Consider the following 27418-nt stretch of genomic DNA (forward strand, 5'->3'; position numbering starts at 1 on the left):
CCACAGCCCTCAGGGCAAGGGTTCAGTAAGTTATGCCCATAGGGCATATAAGTTTTTCATAGAAAGCGTTGTGGTAGAAACTTCAAAAAAGGCTCATTGGATTGGAAATCCAAAGGGCTAATGCCCTTTTTAATAGTCGAAAGTGATTGGAGGGCAACTAACCCCACTCTTAAGCCTACCATTTCCCCAAATACATCCCATCAAAATTTTAAGACAGCCATTTTGTTCCACGCAGTTTAAAGGTCCGGAAATTAGGTCTTTGAGGATGACACTCCCCCCCCCCACAGCTCTTAGGGCAAGGGTTGTAAGTTATGTCCTGGGGGCATATAAGGTTCTTTTTAGAACGCGTTGTCGTAGAAGCTTCAAAAAGGGCTCATTCGATCGGAACTTGAAATGGCTAGTGCCCTTTTAAATAGTCGAAAGTGATTGGAAGGCAACAAACACCCCTTCCACACCCACCATTTCCCCAAATACATTCAATCAAAACATTGAAATAGCCATTTTGTTTCACGCAGATTAAAGTTCGGGAAATTATACCTTTGAACAGGACACTTGAAATCTTTGTCGTAGAAACTTGAAAAAGGGCTCATTCGATTGGAAATTGAAAGGGAAAGTGCCCTTTTTAATAGTCTAGAAAGTAATTTGAGGGCAACTAATCCCCCTCTCAGGCCAACCTTTTCGTTAAAAACATAAAATGAGGAATTTTAAATAGCCATTTTATTTAGCGTAGTTGAAAGTTTTTGAAATTAGATCCTTAATGATGACAACCCCTCCCCCCAAAGCCCATAGGACAAGGGTCTTAAGTTATGCCCTGGGGGCATATAAGGTTTTTATAGAAAGCGATGTTAGAAACTTTGTAAAAACTTCGAAAAGGACTCATTCAATTGGAAATCGGAGTGGCTTGTGCGCTTTTTAATAGTCGAAAGTGATTGGAGGGCAACTAGCCCCCCCACGCCCATCATTCCCCCAAAAACAACCAATCAAAAATTTGAGATAGCCAATTTGTTCAGCGTAGTTGATTTCCAGATAGAAAATATGTTTTTGAGCAGGAGACTCCCCGACAACCCTCGGGGCAAGGGTTATAAGTTAAGCCCCGGGGGCATATAAGGTTTTTATTGAAAGCGCTGTCGTAGAAACTTCAAAAAGGGCTCATTCAATTGGAAATTGATAGGGCTAGTGTCCTTTTAATAGTCGAAAGTGATTGAAGGGCAACTAACGCCCCTTTTATGCCTACCATTTCCCCAAACACATCCAATCAAAATTTTGAGATATCCATTTTGTTCAACGTAGTGGAAAGTTCTGGAAATTAGGTCTTTTATGATGATAATCCCATCAGAGCCCTCAGTGTAAGGATTGCAAGATATGCCCAGGGGACACTTAAGGTTTACATAAAGAGTTGTTGTAGAGATCTCAAAAAGAGCTCATTAGATTGGAAATCGACATCGCCCTTTTTAATAGTCGAAGGTGAGTGGAGAATAATTAACCCCCCCTCTCACGCCCACCATTTCCCTCAACACATTCATTCAAAGTATAGAGATAACCATTTTGTTCAGCGTAGTTGAAAATTCTAGAAATTTTGTATTTGAGGATGAAAACCCCCCCAGAACCCCCAGGGCAAAGGTTGAAAGTTATGCCCTGGGGGCATATAAGGTTTTTATAGATAGAGTTGTCGTAAGAACTTCAAAAGGGGCTCATTCAATTGGAAATTGAGAGGGCTATTGCCCTTTTTAATAGTCGAAAGCGATTGGAGGGCAACTAGCCCCCCTCTCATGCCAACGACTTAACCAAAAACAGTCAATAAAAGTTTTTAGATAGCCGTTTCGTTCAACGTAGTTGAAAGTTATGGACATTTGGTTTTTAAGGCTGACAACCCCCCCCCCACAGCCCCCAGGACAAGGGTTGTAAGTTATGCTGTAGGGACATATAAGGTTTCTTTTTTAGAAAGCGTTGTCGTAAAAACTACAAAGAGGACTCATTCGATTGGAAATTGAAATGGCTAGTGCCCTTTTTAATAGTTGAAAGGGATTGAAAGGCAACTAACACCCCCTCCACGCCCACCATTTCCCCAAAAATATTCTATCAAAATTTTGAGATAGCCTTTTTGTTCCACGCAGTTTAAAGTTCAGGAAATTATACCTATAGCAGGACACTCCCCCCACAGTCTTCAGGACAAGGGTTATAATTTATGCCCTGGGGGTATACAAGTTTTTATTGAAATCTTTGTCATAGAAACTTGAAAAAGGGCTAATTCTATTGGAAATTCAAAGGTCTAGTGCCCTTTTTAATAGTAGAAAGTGATTTGAGGGCAACTAACCCCCTCTCACGCCCACCATTTCCCAAAACACATCCAATAACAATTTTTAGATAACTATTTTGTTCAGCGTAGTTGATATCTGGATAGAAATTATGTTTTTGATGAGGACACTCCCCCACAGACCTCAGGGCAAGGGTTGTAAGGGTTGTAAGTCCCCAGGGCAATGCTCTGGGGACCTTTTTAATAGTCGAAAGTAATTGGAGGGCAACAAACCCCCCTCTCACGCCCACCTTTTCTCCAAACACATCCAATCAAAATTTTAAGATAGCCATTTTGTTCAACGTAGTTAAAAGTTCTAGAAATTAGGTTTTTGAGGATGACAACCCACCCCCCTCATACAGCTCTCAGGACAAGGGTTGTAAGTTATCCACTTGGGGAATGTAAGGTTTTTATAGAACGCGTTATCGTAGAAACTTCAAGGGTTCATTCGATTGGAAATTGAAATGGCTAGTGCCCTTTTTAATAGTCGAAAGTGATCGGAAGGAGACTAACACCCCTTCAACGCCCACCACTTCCCCAAACACATCCAATGAAAATTCTGAGAGAGCCATTTTGTTCCACGCAGTTTAAAGGTCAGGAAATTATACCTTTGATTAGAAATTTAGAACACTCCCCCCACAGTCTTCAGGGCAAGGGTTATAAGTTATGCCCTAGGGGCATATAAGTTTTTATTGAAATCTTTGTCGTAGAAACTTGAAAAAGGGCTCATTCGATTGGAAATTTAAAGGGAACGTGCCCTTTTTAATAGTCTCGAAAGTGATTTGAGGGCAACTAACCCCCTCTCTCATGCTCACCTTTTCCCAAAACACATCCAATTAAAATTTTTAGATAGCCATTTTATTCAACGTAGTTGGAAGTTTTAGAAGTTAGGTCTTTAAGGATGACAACCCGTCCCCCCACGGACCTCGGGGCAAGGGTGTTAAGTTATGCCCTGGGGGCATATAAGGTTTTACTGAAAGCGTTGTCGTAGAAACTTCAAAAGGGCTCATTCAATTGGAAATTGAAAGGGCTAGTGCCTTTTTTAATAGTTGAAAGTGATTGGATAGCGACTAACGCCCCTCTTACGCTCACCATTTCCCCAAACACATCCAATTAAAATTTTGAGATATCCATTTTGTTCAACGTATTTGAAAGTTCTGGAAATTAGATCTTTTAGGATGATAACCCCATTAGAGCCCTCAGTGCAAGGGTCGTAAGTTATGCCTTGGGGCATATAAGGTTTATATAGAAAGTTGTTGTAGAAATTTCGAAAAGGGTTCATTGGATTGGAAATTGAAAATTGCCCTTTTTAATAGTCAAAAGTGAGTGGAGAGTAATTAACCCCCTCTCACGCCCACCATTACCCCAAACACATTCAATCAAACCTTAGAGATAACGATTTAGTTCAACATAGTTGAAAGTTCTGGAAATTATGTATTTAAGGATGACAAACCCCCCAGAGCCCCCAGGGCAAAGGTTGTAAGTTATACCCTGGGGGCATATAAGGTTTTTATAGATAGAGTTGTCGTAAAAACTTCAAAAGGGGCTCATTCAATTGGAATTTGAGAGGGCTAGTGCCCTTTTTAATAGTCGAAAGTGATTGGAGGATACCTACCCCCCCGCTCTCGCTCACCATTCCCCCAGACACATCCCATCATATTTTCAGATAGCCATTTTGTTCAACATAGCAGAAAGTTCTGGAAATTAGGTCTTTAAGGATGGCGACCCCCCAGCCCTCAGGGCAAGGGTTGTAAGTTATGCCTTGTTGGCATGTAAGGTTTTTATTGAAGGCTTTGTCGTAGAAACTTCAAAAGGGCTCATTTGATTGGAAATTGAAAGGGCTAGTGCCTTTTTAAATAGTTGAAAGTTAATGGAAAGCGACTAACGCCCCTCTCACGCCCACCATTTTCTCAAACAAATCCAATCAAAATTTTTGAGGTAGCCATTTTGTTTAACGTAGTTGAAAGTTCTGGAAATTAGTGTCTTAGAGGATGACAACCACCCTCACAGCCCTTAGGGTAAGGGCTGTAATTTATGTTCTGGGGGCATATAGGGTGCTTATAGAAAGTGTCGTAGAAACTAAAAAAGGGCTCATTCGATTGGAAATCGAAAGGCCTAGTGCGCTTTTTAATAGTCAAAACTGATTGGAAGGCTTGACATTTTTATAGTAAAGATTGATGTGGGTATAATGTGTTTTTTTTTGTTGTTGTTGCTTAGACCAGGTCACTTCATATCGAAGGGGCTGTCGTAGGAACTTCGGAAAGGACTCATTCGATTGAAAATAGAAAGGGCTAATGCCCTTTTTAATAGTCGAAAGTGATTGGAGGGAAACTAATCCCCCTCCCCCACCCACCCTCCCATTTGCATTTTTGTTTAAAAACTAAAAGAATTTGCCTTAAGATTAAATCAAAATGCACTGTGTTAATGCTAATTCCCAATAAGGCATCTCAGCAGTTTCCCAAGAACTACTGAGGGTATTATGTTCAAACTTTCGGGGCTACATCTGCTCTTATAATTTAACAGAAATTAATTAAAAATCTTTTTCACCAAAATAAGTTTTTCAAAGAAAAGTAACGAACTCCATTAAACAAAAAATGAGCAAAAATAAAATCAAATAATCTACCAAGCGTGAAACTACCATAAATCAGAACCGATAAATAAATAAAACCCAAAACGGACAGAAATTACAATAAATAACCGAGTCAAACTCAAAACGAGCATGAAATTATCATAAGTTGGGCGGCTCAAAACCCCTATGCCTTCCCAAGGCCAGAACATAATTTTTACTTTACTGACAAAAAATAATATACATATACTGATATTAGTAGAGTGCTAACTTATACTTCCATGGAACTATGTTCCTTCCTGTGCTATTTGCTTGGTTTACGTTCCTTGGCACCTTTCTAGAGCATGTACTTATGGATTTGCTCGGTTTATGTTCCTTCCTATGCTATTCTAGGGGTTTTTGTTCCTTCCTATGCTATTCTAGGGGTTTATGTTCCTTCCTATACCATTCTAGGAGTTTATTTTCCTTCCTATGCTATTCTAAGGGCTTATGTTCCTTCCTATGTTATTCTAAGGGTTTATGTTCCTTCCTATGCTATTCTAGGAGTTTCTGTTCCTTCCTATGCTATTATAAGGGTTTATGTTCCCTCCCATGCTATTCTATAGTGCTATGCTCCTTCCTATGTTTATCTATGGGACCTTTTCACGTGATTAAACACGTTATGAAACTACGTGCTATTGGCTTATGTCCCTTTGGTACCTGTCCAAACGAGTGGGGATTCGCCACTGGCTCCAAAACATTGCAAAAAAGTGAGTAGTATGAATGGGGATCCCCCACGCAGGTGTGTTTCAATTCCATGTTTTTCAACCAGACTGTTTTTTTAGCCGAAATCTGTTTTTTAGGGGGCCAATCAGAGACACCGGAGGTATTTACTCTCTCTCTCTCTCTCTCTCTCTCTCAATTTGTTGTTGTTGGTAGCTCAGTTTCATAGTGGCAGTGAGAGTGTCAACACATGAAAAAAAAATGTTCCATACATGTCCACTATGTATGTACACACTGGGCAGTTGGTCATCATGTGAGAATTGCACAATGATTGATGAGCATGATGAAAAGTGTAAATTATGCAACCCGTGTAAATTGCATAAAGGATATGCTGTACAAATTAAAGGTTGTAATTCCTGTCTTGAAGAGGTGTATGACTCTCATCCTAGAGGGCATCTATGCTCCAATTGCCACTCTAATAAATGTAATCAGTGGGACAATACATATCCCGGTATGATTCGAAAGAATCCTAAGCGTGATTTTAGTTTATTGCTAAGAGATTGGTATCGTCGTGGTTTTAGATTGTTCTGGGAGGAGGAACCGGGTCAGCGATTCAACTGTTGGAACAACAAAAGAATTTTGTTTCTACATAGTCGTTGTGAAGACAATGACTACCGCGATTCTACGCCCACTGATTTTTATTTGGCTGTGACGGAATGTGATTCACCACTTGAGGACACTATTTGTAACATTACTTCAAATAAGCAAATTAAAACATGTGAACTCTATAGAATGAATAAGAATAGTATCATTGACTATACAAAGAGATATGACAAGAGTGAAGTTACACTCTACTGTAGAAAATGTGACCCTGACATTGCAGTACATCAGGATCAGTATACTGTAAATTCGGATAATCTACCTACATTAGTTTTTGTAGACAACTGCCTAGTAGAAGATGAAATCTAAAGAGTAGAAAAGTCGTTTTTATTATGTACATACATTTTTCATTTATTAATAAATAATATCACATACATTTTTAGAAAATTTTATTAGTAGGGCACTAAAATAAATATTAAACATGCTTGTAAGTATATTTTCCACTAGAAAGTGGTTCAATCTAGGTAAGTCAACGTAGATGTTGATAAGCCGCTCGTAGGTGTAGCCACGACATCTGAACAAGAAAAAGATTATCGCATGAAAGCAACATGTCTTAGTCATTAAATCGTGTACTTTTTGTTGATTTTGAATAATAGTTTCCCCACTGCTTTCAATAAAGTTGCTGATGTATGGAGTGTAGAATTTATACAATAGGCCAAGAGGATAAAAAAATTCAATATTCTTCGCGGTTTGAAAGATGCAGAGCCACTGGTTAGTCTTCAAAGTAAATGGACTGCTATTATCAAGGATTAAAGTATTGTTAACACTTGGAATTTTTTCAACGAAATCCGATGGTATGCAAAAGGACTTGTACTGGGACATGCATGGATCCAAACTAAATACCTCAATTAGTTGGTTTGTGTTCATGGTTTTAGATCTAGCAGAACACTACCCTCAGGTGTGATCTTCCTACAGCTTCCAAATTTACTCAACGATGTTAGCATGATACTCTCAGTTGAAGCATCGGCAAATGTACACTCTAAACGTACATTCCCTGTTCGTACTATGCTCATATCCTGAGTCCCCGACAAGTCCAAAACGCTGTTTGAAAGATGCATAGCCAATGGCCTGTCTTCAAAGTCGATTGACTGCTATTAACAATGATTAGGGTATTGTTAACACTTGGAATTTTTTCAACGAAGTCCGATGGTATGCCAAAGCACTTGTACTGGGAGATGTAAGGATCTATACTAAACACATTGATTATTTGGTTTGTATTCATGGTGCTAGGTCTAGTTGAACACTGCCTTTGGGTGTGATTTCCCAATACGTTTCAAATTGACTCAATTATATTAGCGTGATACTCTCAGTCAAAGCATCGCCAAATGTACACTCTAAACGTACATTCCCGGTTCGTACTATGCTCATATCTTGAGTCTCCGACAAGTCCAAAACAAATACCCCATGATTTTTTGAAAACATTGAATCGGTTATTCCATTTTCAAATAATTGTGAGTCATGATCTAGGGATTGCATGGTCAACTAGTACAGAGTTCTATAGGATTTTTTGTCAAATGATGGAGTGTACAGTGGAATACCGGTCACTTTACACCAAAGGCTAAATAGACCGAAAAAATTAAAATCATTGGGGGGTGCAGTCCAATATCAAACGGCACTCCCACTTGTCACATAGGCAAAAGCGAGGTTTGATGAGACTCTGCCATTGTTAAATGATAACTCGCTATAGCTACGAGAGGCGGTGGCAATGTGACGTTGATTGGTGATTGTATGGGGGCCCAGACGTTTAAGGTTGTTGCCATTGGCTCTTAGCTTTTCCACTGCCAATGCAACAGAGCTCATAACCTGTTGTTTATGTACATGGAGAAGTACTGAAGTGATAATAAAATTTGTATCGGGAGCTGCAGGAAGTGTTTTTCTCGAAAAGAAATTTAATGGGGCCAGTTACATTTTTAGGTCAATCTTGACATTGGGGGGTAATTATTGGGATATATTGAATATCTCATGATTTAATTTTCCAACCAGATGATACTCTTGGCTCACAGCAGTAGTCGACTTACCGTCAGTATCCACACCTGTTTGATACTTATAGCTTAATGATAGTTTTCTCATCTCTTTGTATGCCTTTGGCGTCATCATCATAAAATGTAATCAGCTTGCAAATTTGGATAAATTATTACTACCGCTCACCAAAGCTTCATTATTAAATAAATTCATTTATTTGAATAGGTTGTGTAGAATACAGTTTTCGTAGGAGAGACCGTTGAATACATTTGGAGTTTTATTATCTTACTTTTTCTTCACCACACCATTTAAATCAATAAATGTTGATGACAAATCAATGAAATAGTCTTCATTGGAAAATATTTGAAAGTGTATATTGTCCGAGAGGGGTTGTTTAGGGCGAAACTGTTTAATATAGCCATACTTGACGCTGACCTAGGCGTTTTCAACTCTAAAAATGCTCAATGATGAGCTAATCGATGTAAATCCTTTAATGGGACGTAGATAGATCATACAAGGAAGCCAAATCTTTCGTTGATCCCCCAATCTTTTTCTTTTTCTTCTGAATTGTGGCTTTTGATGGTTTAGTTCTCAAAGTTCATTCTTATATACTTCAGCTCCCACCGATGTGGAGCATGATGAATGAACAATCTGTTCGCATCTTTGCTAATCCCTTCTAATTTTACAAAAATTTTAGGTGATCAAAACTGGCTCTTGCTGAAGATTTGATATGTTCCTTAACACTCTCCTTGAAATTCTTGCCCTACCCCCAGTCCTGTAGTGTTGAGGCAGCAAAATTTGATGCAGCAGGTACAAGATATTTTCTGGCAAGGGGTAGTGCAGAACGAAATAGCATAGCAAACCAGCTACCAAGACCATAGCCAGGCATTGTAGTACGCCCCTTGTAGTAGTCCAATCCATTGCCAGATTTGACGTGGACTCAGAGTACCAACGTAGCAATCGATATCGGGACAGACAAATGGAATTCTTCTATTGTTCATTTTAGGTGATTTTGCTGTCGTTGACAATGGGTCGAAAATGACATGCAATCACTGCTAAGCCTTTTGTTATTGCTAGAGGATCACCCAATTCACTTCTTAGTGTTAACTGACAGAGTTCCAAATACGAAGTGTTTACAGGAACACACTGAAGATGCTTTATATTATAGTCATGAACATGTTCGTGAGATGTTTTTTGTTCAAGAACACGTAGGAGGGGGACATTGGAATTAGCGAATCTCAATGTTTCCACAAAGGATCCATAAAGAAAAATACAAGAGTCCGAGGTGAAACCAGGTGGATAATCAGCAAAAATAGCCTAATCCATCCCGTAAACAGTGCCAGAGTTTTCCCCCTTGATCATATTCTGTTTAAAACCAAGAACATCTCTCAGATTATCATTGAGAATAATTATTTCACTGTCAACAGGTGAGGTAATGTAAATCCTATCGTGTTCCAATGAATAATTAAAATGGAATGTACCATTCCTACGATATGAGATTTTTCTATTGATTGCACGACACAAATCTCTCATATCATCATATTCAATATATTTCAATTTGACGTGTGGATATTCGCTAGATTTAAGTGCTTCAACCCACTCATACTCGACAAAGAGTGACCAATCGAATGGTATATTTTTTATATCATACACGCAATCCTTTCTCAGGATGTTATAGGTATTTTTGAGAATACAATCGACAAGAGTCACTTCATACGCGCCGTCAAATTTGATAGCGGGGGAGAGTTTCGTCCAAAAATCACTTGTCTTATTCAAGTCGTTGTAGAGAGGATCGGAAACGTTGGACATAAGAGTTACATAGAAATCATTGGGCATTGTCAATATCTTCAACACTGATCCCAGAATCAAAATCAGAGTTGTTTCCTAGCCACCAAACAAGTACATGTTTCCTACCCCTACGAGTATGACTCTTTAATATCTTTTCAATTAGATAGATTTCACTATTATTTTTAACTTTTTGTAGTTCATAGTCATAAAAGCCGCCGAGAATCTCTTCATCTTTGGTATCGCGCAAACGATAAGTTATGGGTTTAGTGTCTAGGATTTTTGCCACTTGAAAAAGTTCTGTGGACCACAAGTAATTCCCTTTTTCAAAAAAATTAGTTGTTCTATTAATTCGAACAGTATCTCCAGCATTGAATTTTTTTTATTGAAAATCGTTTCATTGGAATATTGTTTAAGAAAACTGTCAATTGTGTCATGATCAGAATGATGAACCTCCGTTGGAGGTGAGTTGGACAATGATCGATGAGGTCGTTGATTATAAATCAACATGATTTTATCTTAATCATGAATAAAAGCAAATGTGTTTTTGAATGTACAATATCTTAAAATTAAAAGCAGAATAGTTCTTATCAATTGTTCGGACAATGCTGCCTTTATACGGCTATGACTATGATAGACCACTGCATTACATTTTGCTATGTCTTTTTCAAAATGTGGGTTAACAAATTCACTATTGCGATCCATTTGAATTTTTTTACACGAATCCTGTCCGAGAATACTTTCAACGGCCTGAGCAACTTCAACACCTCTCTTCGAGCGCAATGGAACGGCATATGCATAGCGACTAAAAACACTGATTGCAAGTACAATATACTTGTATGGTGTATTGTGACATCTTTGAATCTCATATAGAGTTAGGAGATCTGCTTGCATTATATGCAATGGGTAAAAGGCTTTAGTTTTTCGATAATGATTAGCACGAAGTCTATGATTTCTATGCAGAGTGTAACTTGATTCATTTTGTAGATAGTCTTGTACACTTTTAGCGTGAATACCAGTGACTTTGGAAAGAGTGGTGGGGGAACTTAAACTACCCACTTCACCAATATTTTCATAAACACGTTTCAGAACTTCAACCATTTTGAATGTAAACGTGTAGTATAACGTCCGCTACCCTTTTGTATAATGGTGGTTGGTGGTGGTTGTGGTGACGTTGACTTGATACGTCTTCGCTTTTGTCTAGCTATCTGTGGTCTGCTGCTTCTCCTCCTTTTTCTCAATTTTCCAATAGGTGGGCTAGTATTTTACAAAATTGATTTAAAATCTTCTTCTTCTTTTTCATATTTTAATGATGTTGGTGATTGTTCATTTAATTTTTTTTAGAATTTTCCAGTTCCTAATAATGTTCTTGGAAGATTTTCATTTATTTAAAAGTTTGTATAGATGTGATTCGATTGATAATACTCCTTTACGATTTGTAACCATGTCGTATATTAAATCAATTAGATAATAGCGTTTGCCCTGAATTATAATCTCTTTCCCATTGCTATCAACTTGAATATGATCTTGACCACTTTCCATGAGATAAGTTATGAGTCGTTTACTTTGTTCACGATATTAGTGGGGCATTAGATTTCCAATTTTCAAAACAAATGAAAACAAATATTCCATCTTTAAATGTTTTACAGCAGCAGACTCTTGAGAAGATGAATCTTTTTTGTGATCAATATCACTGGTTTTGGAAGGATAGTGCTTATTTTTGGCCACTCGGCAAAGTGCAATTTGAACTATAAGTAGTTTTTAGCAACTCAAACTGTTTCGTTGTCAAGTAATGTACTCAGATTATCCTCAAAGTTTTTCACTGACGAGAAAACGACTAGTATTGGGGTCAATTTGTCAAGTTCGGTCGTATTCTCTCAAGATAAAAAAGTTCACAGGTCGTGTAATTATCGTTATTAAGAATATGACAAAGCTACCACCCGCCTGAAGAAGACGTTTCCTTTTAAGATTCTTTCCTTTCTTTTTAGAGGTTACTGTACGTTCAATGGAACGATGTTGCTTTGCCTGTTGCTTAACTACTTCTTGCAGTTGAAAATTGCCCTCGGTCAAATTTAAACAAAGCTCAGATATTAGATTAATGAAATCATTGTCAATACCATGTTTGAGTATGGCTTTCCTAAGTGGGAGTTTTGAAGTGCTTAGAACAGAAAATAAATGTCTATTTTCATGTAGTTTCTTCAGTGTCAAGATAGCAACTAATAGGTCTTTTTACTGTTCACGGGGAGATATACTGTAATTTCATTGTCAAAAATATCTGTGACTACACGCAAATCCTCGGGTGTATTTTGATTAAGATCTAATAGGATGTAGCCGTAGGGTTTACTAGTTGCCTGTTTGACCGCTGAAAGCAGATGTTTGGGGGCGCCTGGATAGATTTGTTTATTGAAGCTTATTAGCGAGCTAGTATCCCGAAAAATTCTGTAGATGATATAGTAGGTGCAGTTCAATGCAAGTATTCGCATACAATTTCTGTGATGAAAGGTTTTGTGTAGAACCAGAGTAATTAAAATCTGTTCATGATGAGAGCGAACAGTGAACAATTGCAGCATTTCCTGGGACCATTGTTCAATTGATTCAGCCAGATCGTCAATGATCAGCCAAGAGTTTGGTTCAATAAGGCTGAAAACATCAAGACGCTGCATGAGCAGTATGTACACTGATCTTATGGCGCAAATTTACTTTAATTTACAATAATACTCCTGTCCAGTAATGCAACTATAGTCGATTGTTTTCGGTTTTCCCACGATCAAATCGACGACATTTTTTCTAAGCTTTGCTTTGAGTGCTGTTTTGACTGACATTAATGGCCCACACGGAAATGATCTGAATGGTGTTTTAAATTGATACATGTTCCCTTCAACAGTTCACCTGGACAACTAACTGTAGACTTTAGTTGTCTAATGACTAAATAATTTCCCTACAAGTCCGTTCAAGAATAATAATGAGAAGAAGACGAATAAAGAATCATATTTCTTGTATTCTAAACAACACTTTACAGAAAACAAAGAAAAATACACTTTTTTAATTTATAAAAGAAATGCACTAGAAAAAGCACTTTAATAAATATACTTTATTTACAACATTTAATGAAAAATACACTGAATAATATTACTTTTTTCAATGCAACATGTATATTTACAAAAAAAAATCTGCTCTAAGTCAAAAAAAAGATAACTTTGGTAGTGGCGGTGCACCCCCTGCTGGCAGCTGCCCCTCCCCCCCCGGGCCGTTAGGCCCCCCCCAAGGTTTTGAGAAAAATTTATTGGACTTTATTCAAACCGAGACTTTCCCTATGGCTAACACATTCGGCTCGGTCGAAAGTTAAATAGTGCCCCAGGGGGAGGGTAGTCACACCGTCTTTACAAACATAGACCTTGTCGGAAATGGTACTCACGGCAATTTTTTCCATTTTTACAGTAAAGTTCCTGTAGTTGAGTGAACGAATTACCAGCAATTTGGCTCTTGGAATTGTATTTTGAACAATACAATTCCTATAGATGTCCATATTAAAATTCTTATACCCAGTGTATGTGTGCACTCCTTTGTAACATTTTTTGATATCTTCGTCATGTGTCAATATAAAGTATATCTTAAGACCTAAAAACACACTACTAGAAATCATGTCGCTCACTGGTTAAGGTTTAAAATCTATAATTTTATTTTGTGCCTGACGTTTCACTAGCCCTGGGTAAAGCCCACTCCAATTGGTGTAGTCCATCCGTGAGCTGATACTTTCACCGTGCGCCAAATCATCAATTAGGTTTGGGGTTTTTACTTTTAGCAGTAGAGAATCTGTGTCCCCATAGCAGACCTCTACTTGCCCCTTCTTCAGGCACTGAACCCTAGCCACATTGTAGTAGAATTCCAACATGAGCTTTTTCGAGATCTTCAAGATCGCACTGCCTGCAGCAGTGTTTTTATTCAGGACAATGTTTCTTTTTTTTCTATTCAATAGTACCATGTCTGGGCCAATGATTGTGAAGGAAATGTAATTTGAATCGGCAATAATTCGAGCACATTGTTTGGGATCAGTCACGACGTTACAACGATTTCTATTTGCGAACACTCTCGCACATTTTACCAAAAGCCGAATTCAAAATGAGCTTATAAATTTCTTTTTCGGCTTTCGTTTGTGCTTCCGAAATTATGTTGGCAAAAGAGTCAACAAACTTTTTCAGATAGGGTTTTCTACTAAAGTGGAGTGCTCTATGGACCTTTTTGACGATGAAACCGTTGTTGCACATCCATTTTAAAGTCAAATGATGTACAACAATATTTTTTTTCGGCAGAATGTCAGCGACAAGTTTTTGTTTTTAAGGTGACCATTACATTCTGTCCTCCTCGACTACACACTTCTTACGAATGCCCACCATGCTCTTTATCACGTGTCTATTGATTCACTGAAAAACAAAATCTTTTAATGGATCGTGAAGCTCGACTGGTATCTCCCCAACAATTTCACAAAAACATCCAACCAGTTCAATCTCCTCAGAACGGTCACTGCTGTAAACCTAAAAGGATGGTGGGTTGGGTTGCCCTGTCCTTCTACTACTAGGTAGTGTTTAACTAGACATGGTCGAGGGGTAGAGGGAATTCATATCAAGGAAAACTGCATCCAATTTTGTCCCCGTCTTCTCTCCAGTGGGATCAGTTTCCAAGATACGATCCCCGTGAAAAACGTATCCACCCCTCATTGACCTTTTAATGAACAGGTGCTGATCGATTTCAGTGATTAGCCTGATTTTTTCTCCCCTAATTTTTAGGATGAGGTCCATCACCAGATAAGGAGATAAAAAATAATATCCTAAATCAAGATTAAATTCCCCATAGATTTTGTCCGTATTTTTACCCATAATGTCTAACAAAGTTAACACATCACTCGACAAATACAGCTTGCATTAGTCAAACCCATTTTTACACCCTCCCTCTGCCTACACTTTCTTAGCAAATGTGTATCCATCAGGGGTGCCCCTACGATCATGTAGACTGTTATAAATTGAATCGATCGAGGGATTAGTTTTCTCGGCGAATCTTGACATGGAACAGTAATAATTATAAGAATATTTGCTCTTGACCGTCAGAAAATCGTATAAATGATTTAGAAATTGTTGCTTGAGAAGGGGGAAAGCGTTGCAGCCGTCATCGTTTTTCTGCACTTGAATTAATTCGCTCAATGATTTAGGGAAAAAACTGTAGGAATCTAAAAATCGAATTTTATTAGATTAAAAAATCGTGTACTCAATGTCGTCTTCAACATATCTCCACATAAATTCCAAAACAAGCAACTTTTCCGAAGATTTAGCAATGATTTTGTAGGAAAAGCTGCCTATCACCCATGCATCATCCACTGTTCCATTTCTTTGAAGATGTGCCATTGCTGGTAGCACATACTTCAGATCGTAGTTAGAATTATGTATAAAAACCGGAAGAAGGAGTTGCTGTTTAATTTTTAAATTACATGAATTGTGAGCCCACCCCTGAAAGTTACTTTTACCCGTTGAATTGGGGTCAATAAGATGATTGTGATCTTGGATCGCGTCTTTTGGGGCAAGAGCACCCCTACAAACCCAACAAATTGTCCCCTTTTCTAGTGCCAGTTGCTCTTTATCTGATAATGACATTGGGTAGTTGGTGTGACGCAATCGTGAAATTGCACCGTTCGCTGTTTTTATTAAGGACACCAATAACTTCTCCATGCTACCCTCATCATCCATAGCCAAAAAACTCTTCCAGCTGCATTTTATTATTAGAATTGCGACGGGCATGCGCATAAGAACACGCAACTAGTTTGTGTTCCTTGACTATATTTGGCCTTGATGGGTCTGCTCCACCAGTCTTGATTCACAATCTAAAGATACTTTATCAACTTGTAGCAGGGAATTTTGGAAGTTTTTAAATTGTAAAGTATCTTTGCCTTCTACCGGCATTTCTATTCTTTGATTGCCATGGATTTTGCAATGTCTCCTAGGATCCGTAAATGTTCTCTCAGTTTTAAATAGGGAAACGCAAATGGAGCTATAGAGACATGCTCCTGGCTTCACAATTTGAGGTAGAATTTGGCTTATTGCTACAACGGGGAAAAAATTACCGTAGGAATTTATATTTTTGGGGGGCTCATAAATAACCAAAACCCAATTTTTAACATTATCTACCATCGGTATCCTAACTGAATACAAGACTCCTTTTTTATTTGGTTTCTTTCCCCCATTTACAAATTCTGTGTCATACTGGAGAACAACCGGCCCTAACCCAAGATTTTCATTTGCGTTTTCAAATACGGTTATTTCTTTTAAGGACACCGGATACTTCCCCTCTAAACAGTCAAAATTTACTTTAGGAAAATTGTCTCCACCTTTACGTGCAAGTCCGTCGAGATTTTTCATTGATGAATCATCTTTTAATATTTTATGGGCTGTTGCTAAAAATGCATATTTAATGCATTGCAGCCCCGTGTCAAATTTGAAACCCTGAACCCCTCCTGTAGTCGACAAATCTAGTTGACATTTTATTTTTCTACCCGCCCCCCTTAAAATAAAGTTTTTTTTTAAATCTACTGAGATTCCGATCTGTGTGTTCAATGTATAAGATTGTGTACCCGCATGCCCTCTTGTTAAACGTATATAATTTTAAAATCAAGTTATTAACCCCACTGAACAAGTTGCCTTCAACTTCATTTAGAACAGGGTAAGAATTTTGTTGACAGTTGAAAAATGAAAATAAAAAAATGGCCCCTGATACCCCCTTATGTTAATAAACTTTTAGATTTACTGATGCCCTAATCCCCCCCTGACCCCCCCAATTCTGCATCTTAATTTCAAAAAGTGCTTGAATTCCGTCGATGTAGCTATGAAATATATTTACTGGGTCGGTTAAAATGACACTCCCGTCAACCACGTTTTCCTCGGGAGGATTAAAATATACCCTATGTGTTTGTAAGTGACCTAGAGCAGATTCCAAAAAATAAAATTCCCGTAGTTCCAGGAACCTGACGCTATTTTCATGTCCTGCACCTATTTGCACAGGATCCAATTAACTAATTATAAAGTCATCGTCAAAAATATCCCCGGAAACATTAGGTCCAACAATTTGCATAAGACTGTCCATTTCTTCAGTTGTAAATTGAAAATCCAGGGAGATATTAAATGACGTACCATCACTAACATCATCCGGCGAGTGGGGACAATTGCCCATGATATTTTGAAGTCCTGGGCCAGGAAAGGCAGTTGTTTTTGTAGCTTCCCCCTGAAACTAGAAAATGAATGAATTGAGTTTTTTTCTTTGACGAAAGTTTTATCACAATTATAGCAAACTATTTTTTTCCTAGTCAGATTTATCAAACAATTTTTTTTATTCTCTGAGGAAAGTTTTATCACATTTATAGCACACTATTTATTTCCTAGTCGGATTTATCAAACATTTTTTTTTCTTTGAGGAAAGTTTTATCACAATTATAGAACACTATTTATTTCCTAGTTGGATTTATCAAAAAGTTTTTTTTTAGGAAAGTTTTATCATAATTATAACACACTATTTTTTTCCTAGTCGGATTTATCAAACAATTTTTTTTTGAGGAAAGTTTTATCACAATTATAGCACACTATTTTTTTCCTAGTCAGATTTATAGAACAATTTTTTATTTTATTTTTAATTGGATTCGTATTTATCAAACAAATGCATAGTAAATTAAAAATTTTCACTTATAGCAATATTTACAGAAAAAATACATAACAAATTAAGAATTTTTTTAATAGTACTCACGCACACACACACACGTACATTCACACACACACATATGCACACACGCACACACACACGTATGCGCATACACACACACATACACACGTCACGTATGCACATACACGTTCACACACACGCGTACACGCACACACACATGCGCACACACCCACCCATACACACACACACACACACGTATGCGCACACACGTTCACACACACACTTCTGCACATACGCACACATACGTCGCAACGTCTTAATAATAGCAATAAAATATGGTAAAAAAAAATTAACTTAAAGACTGTTTTAATAGCTCATTAAAAAAAATTGACTCTTTTTTCTCCTACAAATCTAGTCATCCATAAAAAATAGCGATCAGATTCCTTTTCCTACAAATCTACTCGTTTTAAAATCTACTATTTGTACTAGCAATAACGTAAAGTACAATAGGTAAAAAATACATATATTTGCAAATTAAGACTACACTTGTGTGTCGGATGGGGCGGTGATGTCTGTATCTTGCATAGATGAGCCAGCGGGGTTCATCATCCTGTGAGCAGCCGCCCATTCTCTTTTTGTTTTTTGACCAGACTGTATTCGCGTGGCTCCCGATGGGCCAGTTATCTCCACTTGTTGTATTGGAGTAATGCCATTAGCCTTAGCCTTCTTTTGAGGAGGAGAGTAATTGTAGGAATTTTCCTCCTTAAAAAGAAGAAAAAATTTAGTATGGAAAAAATGATTCTTCTTTTTTACAGAAGAAAAAATTAGTCTGCACAAAGAACCCCCTCCCCCCTTACTTTCCATGTGACGAAATAGTTTGTTTTTTCATCTCGCAATGAAGGTGTCAGAATTGATACATTGCTCCCCTCCTCCCCCCGTCTTATATTTTTATAAAAGCCTCTTAATCATCTATGAAACCCCATTTGCATTCATCAAATAGAATATCTCGTCTAATTTGGCCGAAAAAAACAATCTATTTTTGAATGTGTCTTGAATCACAAACACATGTAGCATTAATCTATGCGATAAGACGCGCGAAGTGTGGTTCCAAAACTGACCGTTTCTTGTAACACAGATGCTTCTATTTAAACAGATAAAGAAAAGGCATTTTAATAGAATGAATGAGGAAACTGACATTTTTGAAGGAAAAGAACTACATCTAATGAAATAAACTCGTAAACATAGGAGTGGCGGGGGAGGGATTTTATTTACTTAATGGAAAAAAGAGCGTACTTTACGTTTTCTAGCGACTATAATCATCATATTGTAGGGTTTGTATTGTTGAGATGAGGTGGGCTATGCTACTGAATTTGAATTTACTAGTGGGATGGTAAAATGATTTTATGTGGAAATAAATTCAGAAATTTAGTAAACTGTACCCAGATCGCAAATTGATGTATCCATAACTTCAATGTCAATAACATTTAGTGTGCTATCCATGATATGTTAAATCATTATGAAAATTAAATCGTAAGGTATGAGCATTTTATACAAAATCTCAAGGACGAATAAAAAATCAGTCCTCTTATTTGTAACCAATCACCAGTCGAGTTATCGTATATTGAGTAACCACCGATGTCCCTGATTGGCTCCTAAAAAACAGATGTAGGCTAAAAAAAAACAGTCTGGTTGAAAAACATGGAGTTGAAACTAACTTGTGTGGGGAATCCCCGTTAAAACTGCTATCTTTTTTGCAATGTTTAGGAACCAGTGGGGAATCCCCGCTCGTTTGGAAAGGTACCAACGGGACATAAGCAAATAGCAGGTAGTTTCATAACGGGTTTAATCACGTGTAGAGGTCCCATAGAATAGCATAGGAAGGAACATAGCGCTATAGAATAGCATGGGAGGGAACATAAGCCCTTAGAATAGCATAGGAAGGAACAGAAACTCCTAGAATAGCATAGGAAGGAACATAAACCCTTAGAATAACATAGGAAGGAACATAAGCCCTTAGAATAGCATAGGAAGGAAAATAAACTCCTAGAATAGTATAGGAATGAATATAAACCCCTAAAATAGCATAGGAAAGAACATAGACCCTTAGAATAGCATAGGAAGGAACATAAACCGAGCAAATCCATAAGTACATGCTCTAGAAAGGTGCCAAGGAACGTAAACCAAGCAAATAGCACAGGAAGGAACATAGTTCCATGGAAGTATAAGTTAGCACTCTGCTGATATTTAGTAATCAAAATGTTAATACTATTTGATTTATTAAAATTTTAAAAGTAAAACATTTATGTTTTTATCAGTAAAGTGCAAATTATGTTCTGGCCTTGGGAAGGCATAGCTCACTCTCATCCCCCTAAAATAATAGTAAAAAAATTAAAATTTGTTAAAAATTAAAATTATGATTAGTGTATGTGTGGCTGCAGCTTACCCCCCCCCCCCATTTTATACAAAACGCTATTAACCTGGTGCAGTTCAGAATTGAGCCATTCCATTTTTTGCTTGTTCCAATGACCCCACCCACATCTAATCTAGGATTGGATGTCTTCATCATACCAGTTTACAATGGGTCCTCCGATTCATATATAGTATAGGGCAGCGTTTCCCAAAGTTGGGTCGAAACCGGGCGTCAAATATTTGAAAAACTTTCTCAGGTCAAGACATAGAAACAATTTCTAAGACATAGAATCACTTTACAAGTCATTATTTTTATATGGTAAAATCTTTTTAAATTACCCCTCCTTTAAACAGGGACGGGTAGGTTTTTTCATTAAATCAACAATTCAGTGAGATCAGCTGAGTGAATTTGATCATCTATATATTGAAACGGTGTTTGACTTTTTGGCCGTTAGTAGCCTATAGATGATTCCTGCTTCGAAATTCATGGAACTTCTCGATGATTTTATACTTATTGCTTCGAAAAAGTACCCAAAAATTGTTATCATGGGTGACTTTAATATTGATTAATATAATTCCAATAATTCCAGTGGTAACTTCCACGGAATCTCTTCTGACGGGGCTGACCTTTTATCAGTTTGCCGGTCCGGTGGTCTCTTGCCAGCTTATGGAGTTCCAACAAGAATAACGAAAGATTCTGCTTCTCTTATTGATAATTTGTTTACGAATCTGGAACTTAAGTCTAGTGATGTGGTTATTAAAGATTTCTCGGACCATTTGATGCTTGTGACTGCCCTTCACTTGATTACAGAGTTTACTACACCTATTAAAAGAAAAATAAGAGTGACTAGTAAAATTTCATTAAGTAGACTTAAAGTATTGCTTTCTTCAAGTGATTTTTCTTCTTGTTTAGAGTCTTCGGACCCTGATTTTACTGCTGAATTTTTTTGTGAATCAGTTTAAACTTGTTTCAATAACGTTTTCCCTCTACACCAAATATCAAGAAGAAATAGTATGACGCCGATTAAGCCTTGAATATCTACTGGATTGCTGGTATCTATAAAAACAAGAATCTATTATATAAGGCATACTTAATGCATCCATCTGAAGTTAATTTAGCTGAATTTCGAAGACACAAAAATTATTTTACAAAATAACTTTTAAGATCAGCAAAAAGACAATACTTCGCCCAAGCATTTGTTGACGCAGAAGGGTTTCCCAAGAAGACATGGGAAATAATTAATAAGTGCTTAGGAAAGCACAGGACCCATGATGTTCCTGATGAATTAATAGCCGAAGATGGAACTAAACTTACAAAACTATTATTTAACAGAATAACTTTTAAGATCAGCAAAAAGAAAATACTTCGCCGAAGCATTTGTTGACGCTGAAGGGTCTCCCAAGAAGACCAGGGAAAGTGGAAGTCATCAATGCATTAAATGAACACTTTGCAGAGTCGGTGAGGAAAACGCGTCAACTGCTGGAAACGACAAGGTCCGTCATCTGGAAAATGAAACTGGAGAGGACTTTCAATCATGTCTACTCCCGTCTCCCAATTGCTCCATTTTTCTTACTCGTGTAACCTCAGGTGAACTATTACTTACAACGAATCTTTTAAAGAACGGATCTTCGCAAAGGATTGACGGGTCATCTTCTAATCTGATTAAGTGCATTGCACCGAATATAGTAGTCCCGCTTTCCCATGTATTCAACCTCTGCTTTAAAACCGGAAGATTTCCTTCTTGTTTCAAGTCTGCAAGAATTATCTCTTTGTACAAAGGAGGAGATTCGAATAACCCAACAAACTATCGGCCGATTTCAATCCTGTCTACGTTTGAGAAGTTGCTCAAAAAGTGCCTATACAACCGTATATTCAGTTTTCTAATGAAATCTAATTTTTTAGTCCGATACAATTTGGGTTCCGGAAGTCTCACTCTACTGAGCATGCTATTATGGCAATGACTCAGTTTGTTCATGACGCCTTCGACAAAGGTGATTATTCCTGCTACAATTTTTATAGACATTAAAAAGGCATTTGATACGATTTCTCATAAAATATTGCATACTAATTTTGATAATAAGAGTTAAAGTCGTTAACTGAGAATTAATGACTTAGTAATGTCGTACCTAAAAAACCGAAATGAGTATTTCGACGGAGGCGATACTTCTTCCTCAACAATGTCTCAGTCTCATTTTGGGTCCACTGCTATTTCTTATTTGTGCGAATGTTATCAGTAACAGTTTCAAAGATACTGGTCTTAACACATTATTCGCCGATCAGCAGCCCCGACTCTAGATCTTTGAAGCTCAGTTTGGAATCAGCACTCAAGATATCTTATGGCTTTGGAGAAATAAATTGTCTATTATTGTGCTAAGACAAAATTCATCGGCTTCTCTCGTACTGGGAGAACAGCACCGGAAATTATGACGATTAATATCCAGGGCCTACCCATAGATTTTGAAAGATTGATAATATTAAATATCTCGGGATAATAATGGATTCAAATTTATGATTTAAAGGTCATGCAATTTATCTTCGAATGAAACTGGTCAAGAAATATTGGAATGATGAATCATCTAAAGTCATCTACTGTCCTATTATTTTTTTGAATACTTTTAAAACTCATATTCTTCCCCTTCAGAGGCAACAAAATAAAGCTCTGCGTATATTAAAAATTTTTAATGGTCCTTCCAATGGATTTTTTCCCTTCTTTCCATTCTACTCTTTATATGATAATACATGTGCAACATCTTTTGAATTATTTTTTTTGCATAATATATATTTTAAGGATGATCATAAGGTTTTACATGGATATTTGGCCCATGGCAGTTCTGTGGTTGTTCAAGCTTTAATAAAATCTGAAAGGTCACGCACCACAGCATAGCATCATATATAATTGGAACAAATTCATAGATTTATACATTTGAATAAATTCTTGGTTAATAATAAAATTAGATTAAAGAATCAGTTAATAAGTAACTAGTAATTTAATTTAATTTCTGGGTGGATGCTCCTCATTTAATTTTATTTATTTATTTGGTTATTTTGAATTTATTGGGAGTTTTGTTTTTTGTTACCATACGGAGAGTTGAAGGGCAATCATTTTACTCCAGTCTCTGGAGATAGTATTATTTATTTATTGTTGTGTGTGTAAACCCACACACGAATTATTCTCATCATGGATTTGATAGTCTTTTGAAAACACTTTTTATTGATTAATAAAGAACTTGAACCTAACTTAGACAATAGGAGTAGGGGCAAAATTTGTAATTGTACTATTCCATATACCTTTATCGCTCAGGCTTTGTGCTCCTACCGCTGCTTTGGAGCACCCAGAGTTCCTGGGGGCCCCTAAGCACCCAGGGGCTGGGAATCACACAAGGTGCTTCCAGTGGCAGATCCAGGGGAAGGGGGGCACGCCCCCCCTAGCGTAGTCCAAAGTAGTGTAATTTACTTAATTAACTCAAGTTTGCGTTCATTAAACTTGCTCCCAACGCAAGTTTTTCGGATTAACCTATTTTGCCCCCCCCCCGCCTAAAATAATCCTGGGTGCTTCCCACCCGTTTTACAGGTTAAATATTTTTCAACATCTGTGCCCCTTTTCCCAATTTTCCCAAACGGCATTTATGTTAATCATCTGGATTTTGTTTACTGGGATAAAAGTGAAGGAAAGAATCTTTGGTAAAGCATTAACCAAAGTTCTAAGTGAATATTAGATTAATTTATTTAAAACGACGTAGTTCAGCATGATCAATAGGTAACCGCCCATGGGAAGACATAAATGCACTGGCACTGGTCGGTTAACACAAACTATCTCAACTTACTTAAAAACTTTTAATTTCTAAATAAATTTAAAGATTATTATTAACACGTACTAATGAAAATTCTCATAAAACACAGAGAAAAAGAAAGAAGAGAAAAGGAAAAAAGGGGAAAAAAAGAAGATAATAACAAAAGAAAATAAACGATAACACAAATCTTCAATCTCTGAATCATGGCTTCTCACCCACCCCCCCCCCTCTTACAAAAAATTCCTTACTATTTTTTTTAAACAAATGCTGGTGTTTAGCCACCTTAACACTATCTGGTAGGGAATTCCATATCCCCTGGCCCAGATATTTCATTTGAAATCCAGTTCGACTTCTACTCCTATATTCCGTCACCAGATTATTAGCATTCCTTGTATAATAATCATGCAAATCATTATTTTGTCGAAAAAATCTAAAAACACCGATGGACACACTTCATGCAAATACTGGTAAGTAAAAACCGCAGCCTGGTAGTCATGAACTTGTCCCACATCCATCACCTTATTAGTATTTGCATATTGTTAGTTTCTTTAACGTAGCCCCCTATCAAGTGGGCTGCCTTATTCCGTAATACTTGTACACGTCTAAAATTACCCCAAAAAATTGCAAGCCCACACACAGCCGTTCGATATACAGGGGCTAATAAAATAGCATGATAAAGAAGCAACATCACCCGACCTGCTTCGAAGTGCTTCAGTCGACATATAATTCCAAGGCCGCTTGTAACTTTTAATGCCACAAGATTACTGTGACGTTTACATGACATATTGCAATCTAAGTAAAAACCTAAATACCTCATTAAATTAACCTGTTCTAGATAATTACCAGAAAATAATGTTTGCCCACCGAGATCTATGGGTTTACCAACTCGACTAAAAACCATAAAATTTGTCTTTTTTACATTAACCGCCAACATACTTAAGGACACTTAAATCATTTAATACCATATTTACTTTATTATTAACTCGTCCACATAAACACCACAAAAAGAAATAGCAGTGTCATCTGCGAAAGATGTAAGACACGAATCACAAAGGTAAAATCTCATAGTATCTACATTAACCAAGTATAAAAGCGGACCTAGCACAGAACCCCTGCGGAACGCCACAATTCACAAGATATGGACTAGAAGTTATACCATCAATTACAACCTTTATTGACCTCCCCTTTAAAGATCAATCAAACCAATTCAAACAAGACGCTTTAACCCCTAAAAGCTTTAATCTATTTAATAAAATATTAAAATCAACCGTAGCAAATGCCCTTTTACAATCTATAAAAACAATGATAGGTATTTTTCCACCATCAAGACACTGATTCACAAAATCACATAGATGTTGCACCGCGTGTGTAGTTGAGTAACTTTTGCGGAAGCCAAACTGAGTATCACTAAGGATACCATGATGTGTAAGGTACTGGCAGAGTCGTCGATGAAAAACTTTTTCAAGTATTTTCGAGAAAAGGGGAAGGATGGAGATTGACCTACAGTTCCCGATATCAGATCTTTTACCACCTTTGCGACGGGGAATAACCTTAGCTGTCTTGAGACCTTCAGGAAAGATTCCAGTTTCTAGCGACAAATTTATTATATGAACACTACAAGGCAGAAGGTAAACCAAAACTGACTTGAAAGTTCGGAGGTTCATTCCATCTATCCCCGCTTATTTGGAGCTAATGCTTCCAACAATTTTAAGTAGTTCATCACTGGTACACCTCTCAAACTCAAAGGCTAATCTGTCCCCTCTATGGTTTTGAAACTCATACTCACGGAAGGATTCAGGACTCTGGTTATTTTCCTGTTGCACTTTTGACCAATAGTTGAGAAATAATCTGCAAAATGTTCCGCCACTTGTAGAGGATCATGCAATGTAGTCCCACCTGCCTCTATCGAGAGAAGCTCGCCACTGGTTTTCTTCGATGTCATCTCCCGATGACCTTCCAGGTTTCTTTCGAATTACCATTGATCTCAGTAAATTTCTTTTCAAAATAATCTCTCTTTGCTCTTCTTCTAAGAGAGTTTACCTTGCTACGGGAAATCCTGAATTCTTCAAAATCTTCACCCTTTTCTGTCCTAAGGTACTGATGTAAAGATGATTCCTGTTTTCTATTTCATGAAAAATTTCAACTTTCATCCAGGGTAAATCCTTCCTAAATTTAACGATTTTTAGAGAACATGTTTGTTCGTAAATGGGTTGTATAATCGAGCAAAATGTGTCATTTGCATCACCCCTTATTTCAAGAACAGGATCCCAGCTAAGTGTACTCAGTTTCTCCGCAGATTTATCTAAATTAGCTTTTTCAATTACCGCACTTTCCTTTTCTTTGCTTCTAGATTTTTGCACAGAATTAATCCTGGCGATAATTGGGAGATGGTCAGATTCGGGATAAATACCCACATCAGCATAACTTGAGCTTAGGAACTCAGAGCTGACAAAAACATTATCTATCAAAGTAGCTGAATGACTAGAAATCTTTGTAGGTACTCATGGTAAAGGGTAAAGATCATTGGCAACCATATAATTAAAAAATTTAAATAATCACCATTCAAATCTAGCAATTTAAAATTAAAATCCCGCATGCAGATAAAATATAAACCATTACGGGACATACAAGACATTAACAGATCAAAACCTTCAATATATTCATCCAAGCGAGTGGTAGGCGGCTTATACACCAGACAAATATTTTTTTTTTTCAATTTCTAATCCAACACAAAAACTCGATCTTTCCTTCAATCGAAATTACTTATAGAATAATTCAAATTCATCTTTACCAAAAAATCCTAGGCCGCCACGATTCAGGGACTTACGATTTTTTACCTCCAACGAATAACCTGGAAAAACAAATGACATGGAAAAACAAAAACTCAAATGTCAATTTATTAGTTATTATTTTTCTTATATAATTCAAGCTTGATATTTTTGTCTATGAAATAAGCAAACAAACAAATCAATTCTTACTGTAAAGCAAAATTTGCTTTACAATTTTTTTCATAATATGGACACGAAAAATTTATATGTTACACCGGACTACGTTTAAAAAAGTTGGGTAAACGTCGGTGTAGTGCACTATTTATATTAAGTTTGGTGAACAAGTAGATAAGGTAGTGTTTCCAATACAAGTGAACAAGTAAATTTTTTCCACGTCGGGATTGACTGAAAGGTCATGAGATTTGGATTTTTTGGTCTCCTAATGAAAATGGGTGGGCCGGCATAGGACCTTCACTTGTGAGGATACCTACGTTTTCCTTATGGTTTTATACTCTTTACTTTTAGAATTAAGCTACAAGAAGAATATTAGGAGGAAAGCTGCATGAGGCTGTCTCATCTTGATCTAAGCGGGTGCAGGTATTGAAAATTTGAGTATTATACTTGATAGAAGATAAGATTATTACGAGCAGATGGAAGCCATTGAAACTGAAACATACCCAAACGAAACTTTTACCCATCAGGTCAATCTATGAATTTTAGGTTGCGCAAAGGAACCATGTCAAAAATCAAAATTCTTTTTTATTCTTTTTTGTATGGGTATTCAAG

General features: G+C 37.1%; 1 protein-coding gene across 1 annotated transcript in view; it reads right to left on the reverse strand.

Moving 5' to 3' along the window:
- Nucleotides 1–8315, reverse strand: part of LOC148939500 (uncharacterized) — a 34535-nt gene extending 26220 nt beyond the window's left edge. Inside the window, exon 1 of the mRNA XM_089106893.1 lies at nucleotides 8240–8315. Coding sequence (XP_088963019.1) covers nucleotides 8240–8315 — 76 coding nt within the window. The remainder of the gene's footprint in view (nucleotides 1–8239) is intronic.
- Between the last annotated feature and the right edge of the window lie 19103 nt (nucleotides 8316–27418).

The sequence above is a fragment of the Artemia sp. Qi Xiang Cuo genome, chromosome 21, assembly GCF_049724085.1.
Source record: "Artemia sp. Qi Xiang Cuo chromosome 21, ASM4972408v1, whole genome shotgun sequence".
NCBI lineage: Eukaryota > Metazoa > Arthropoda > Branchiopoda > Anostraca > Artemiidae > Artemia > Artemia sp. Qi Xiang Cuo.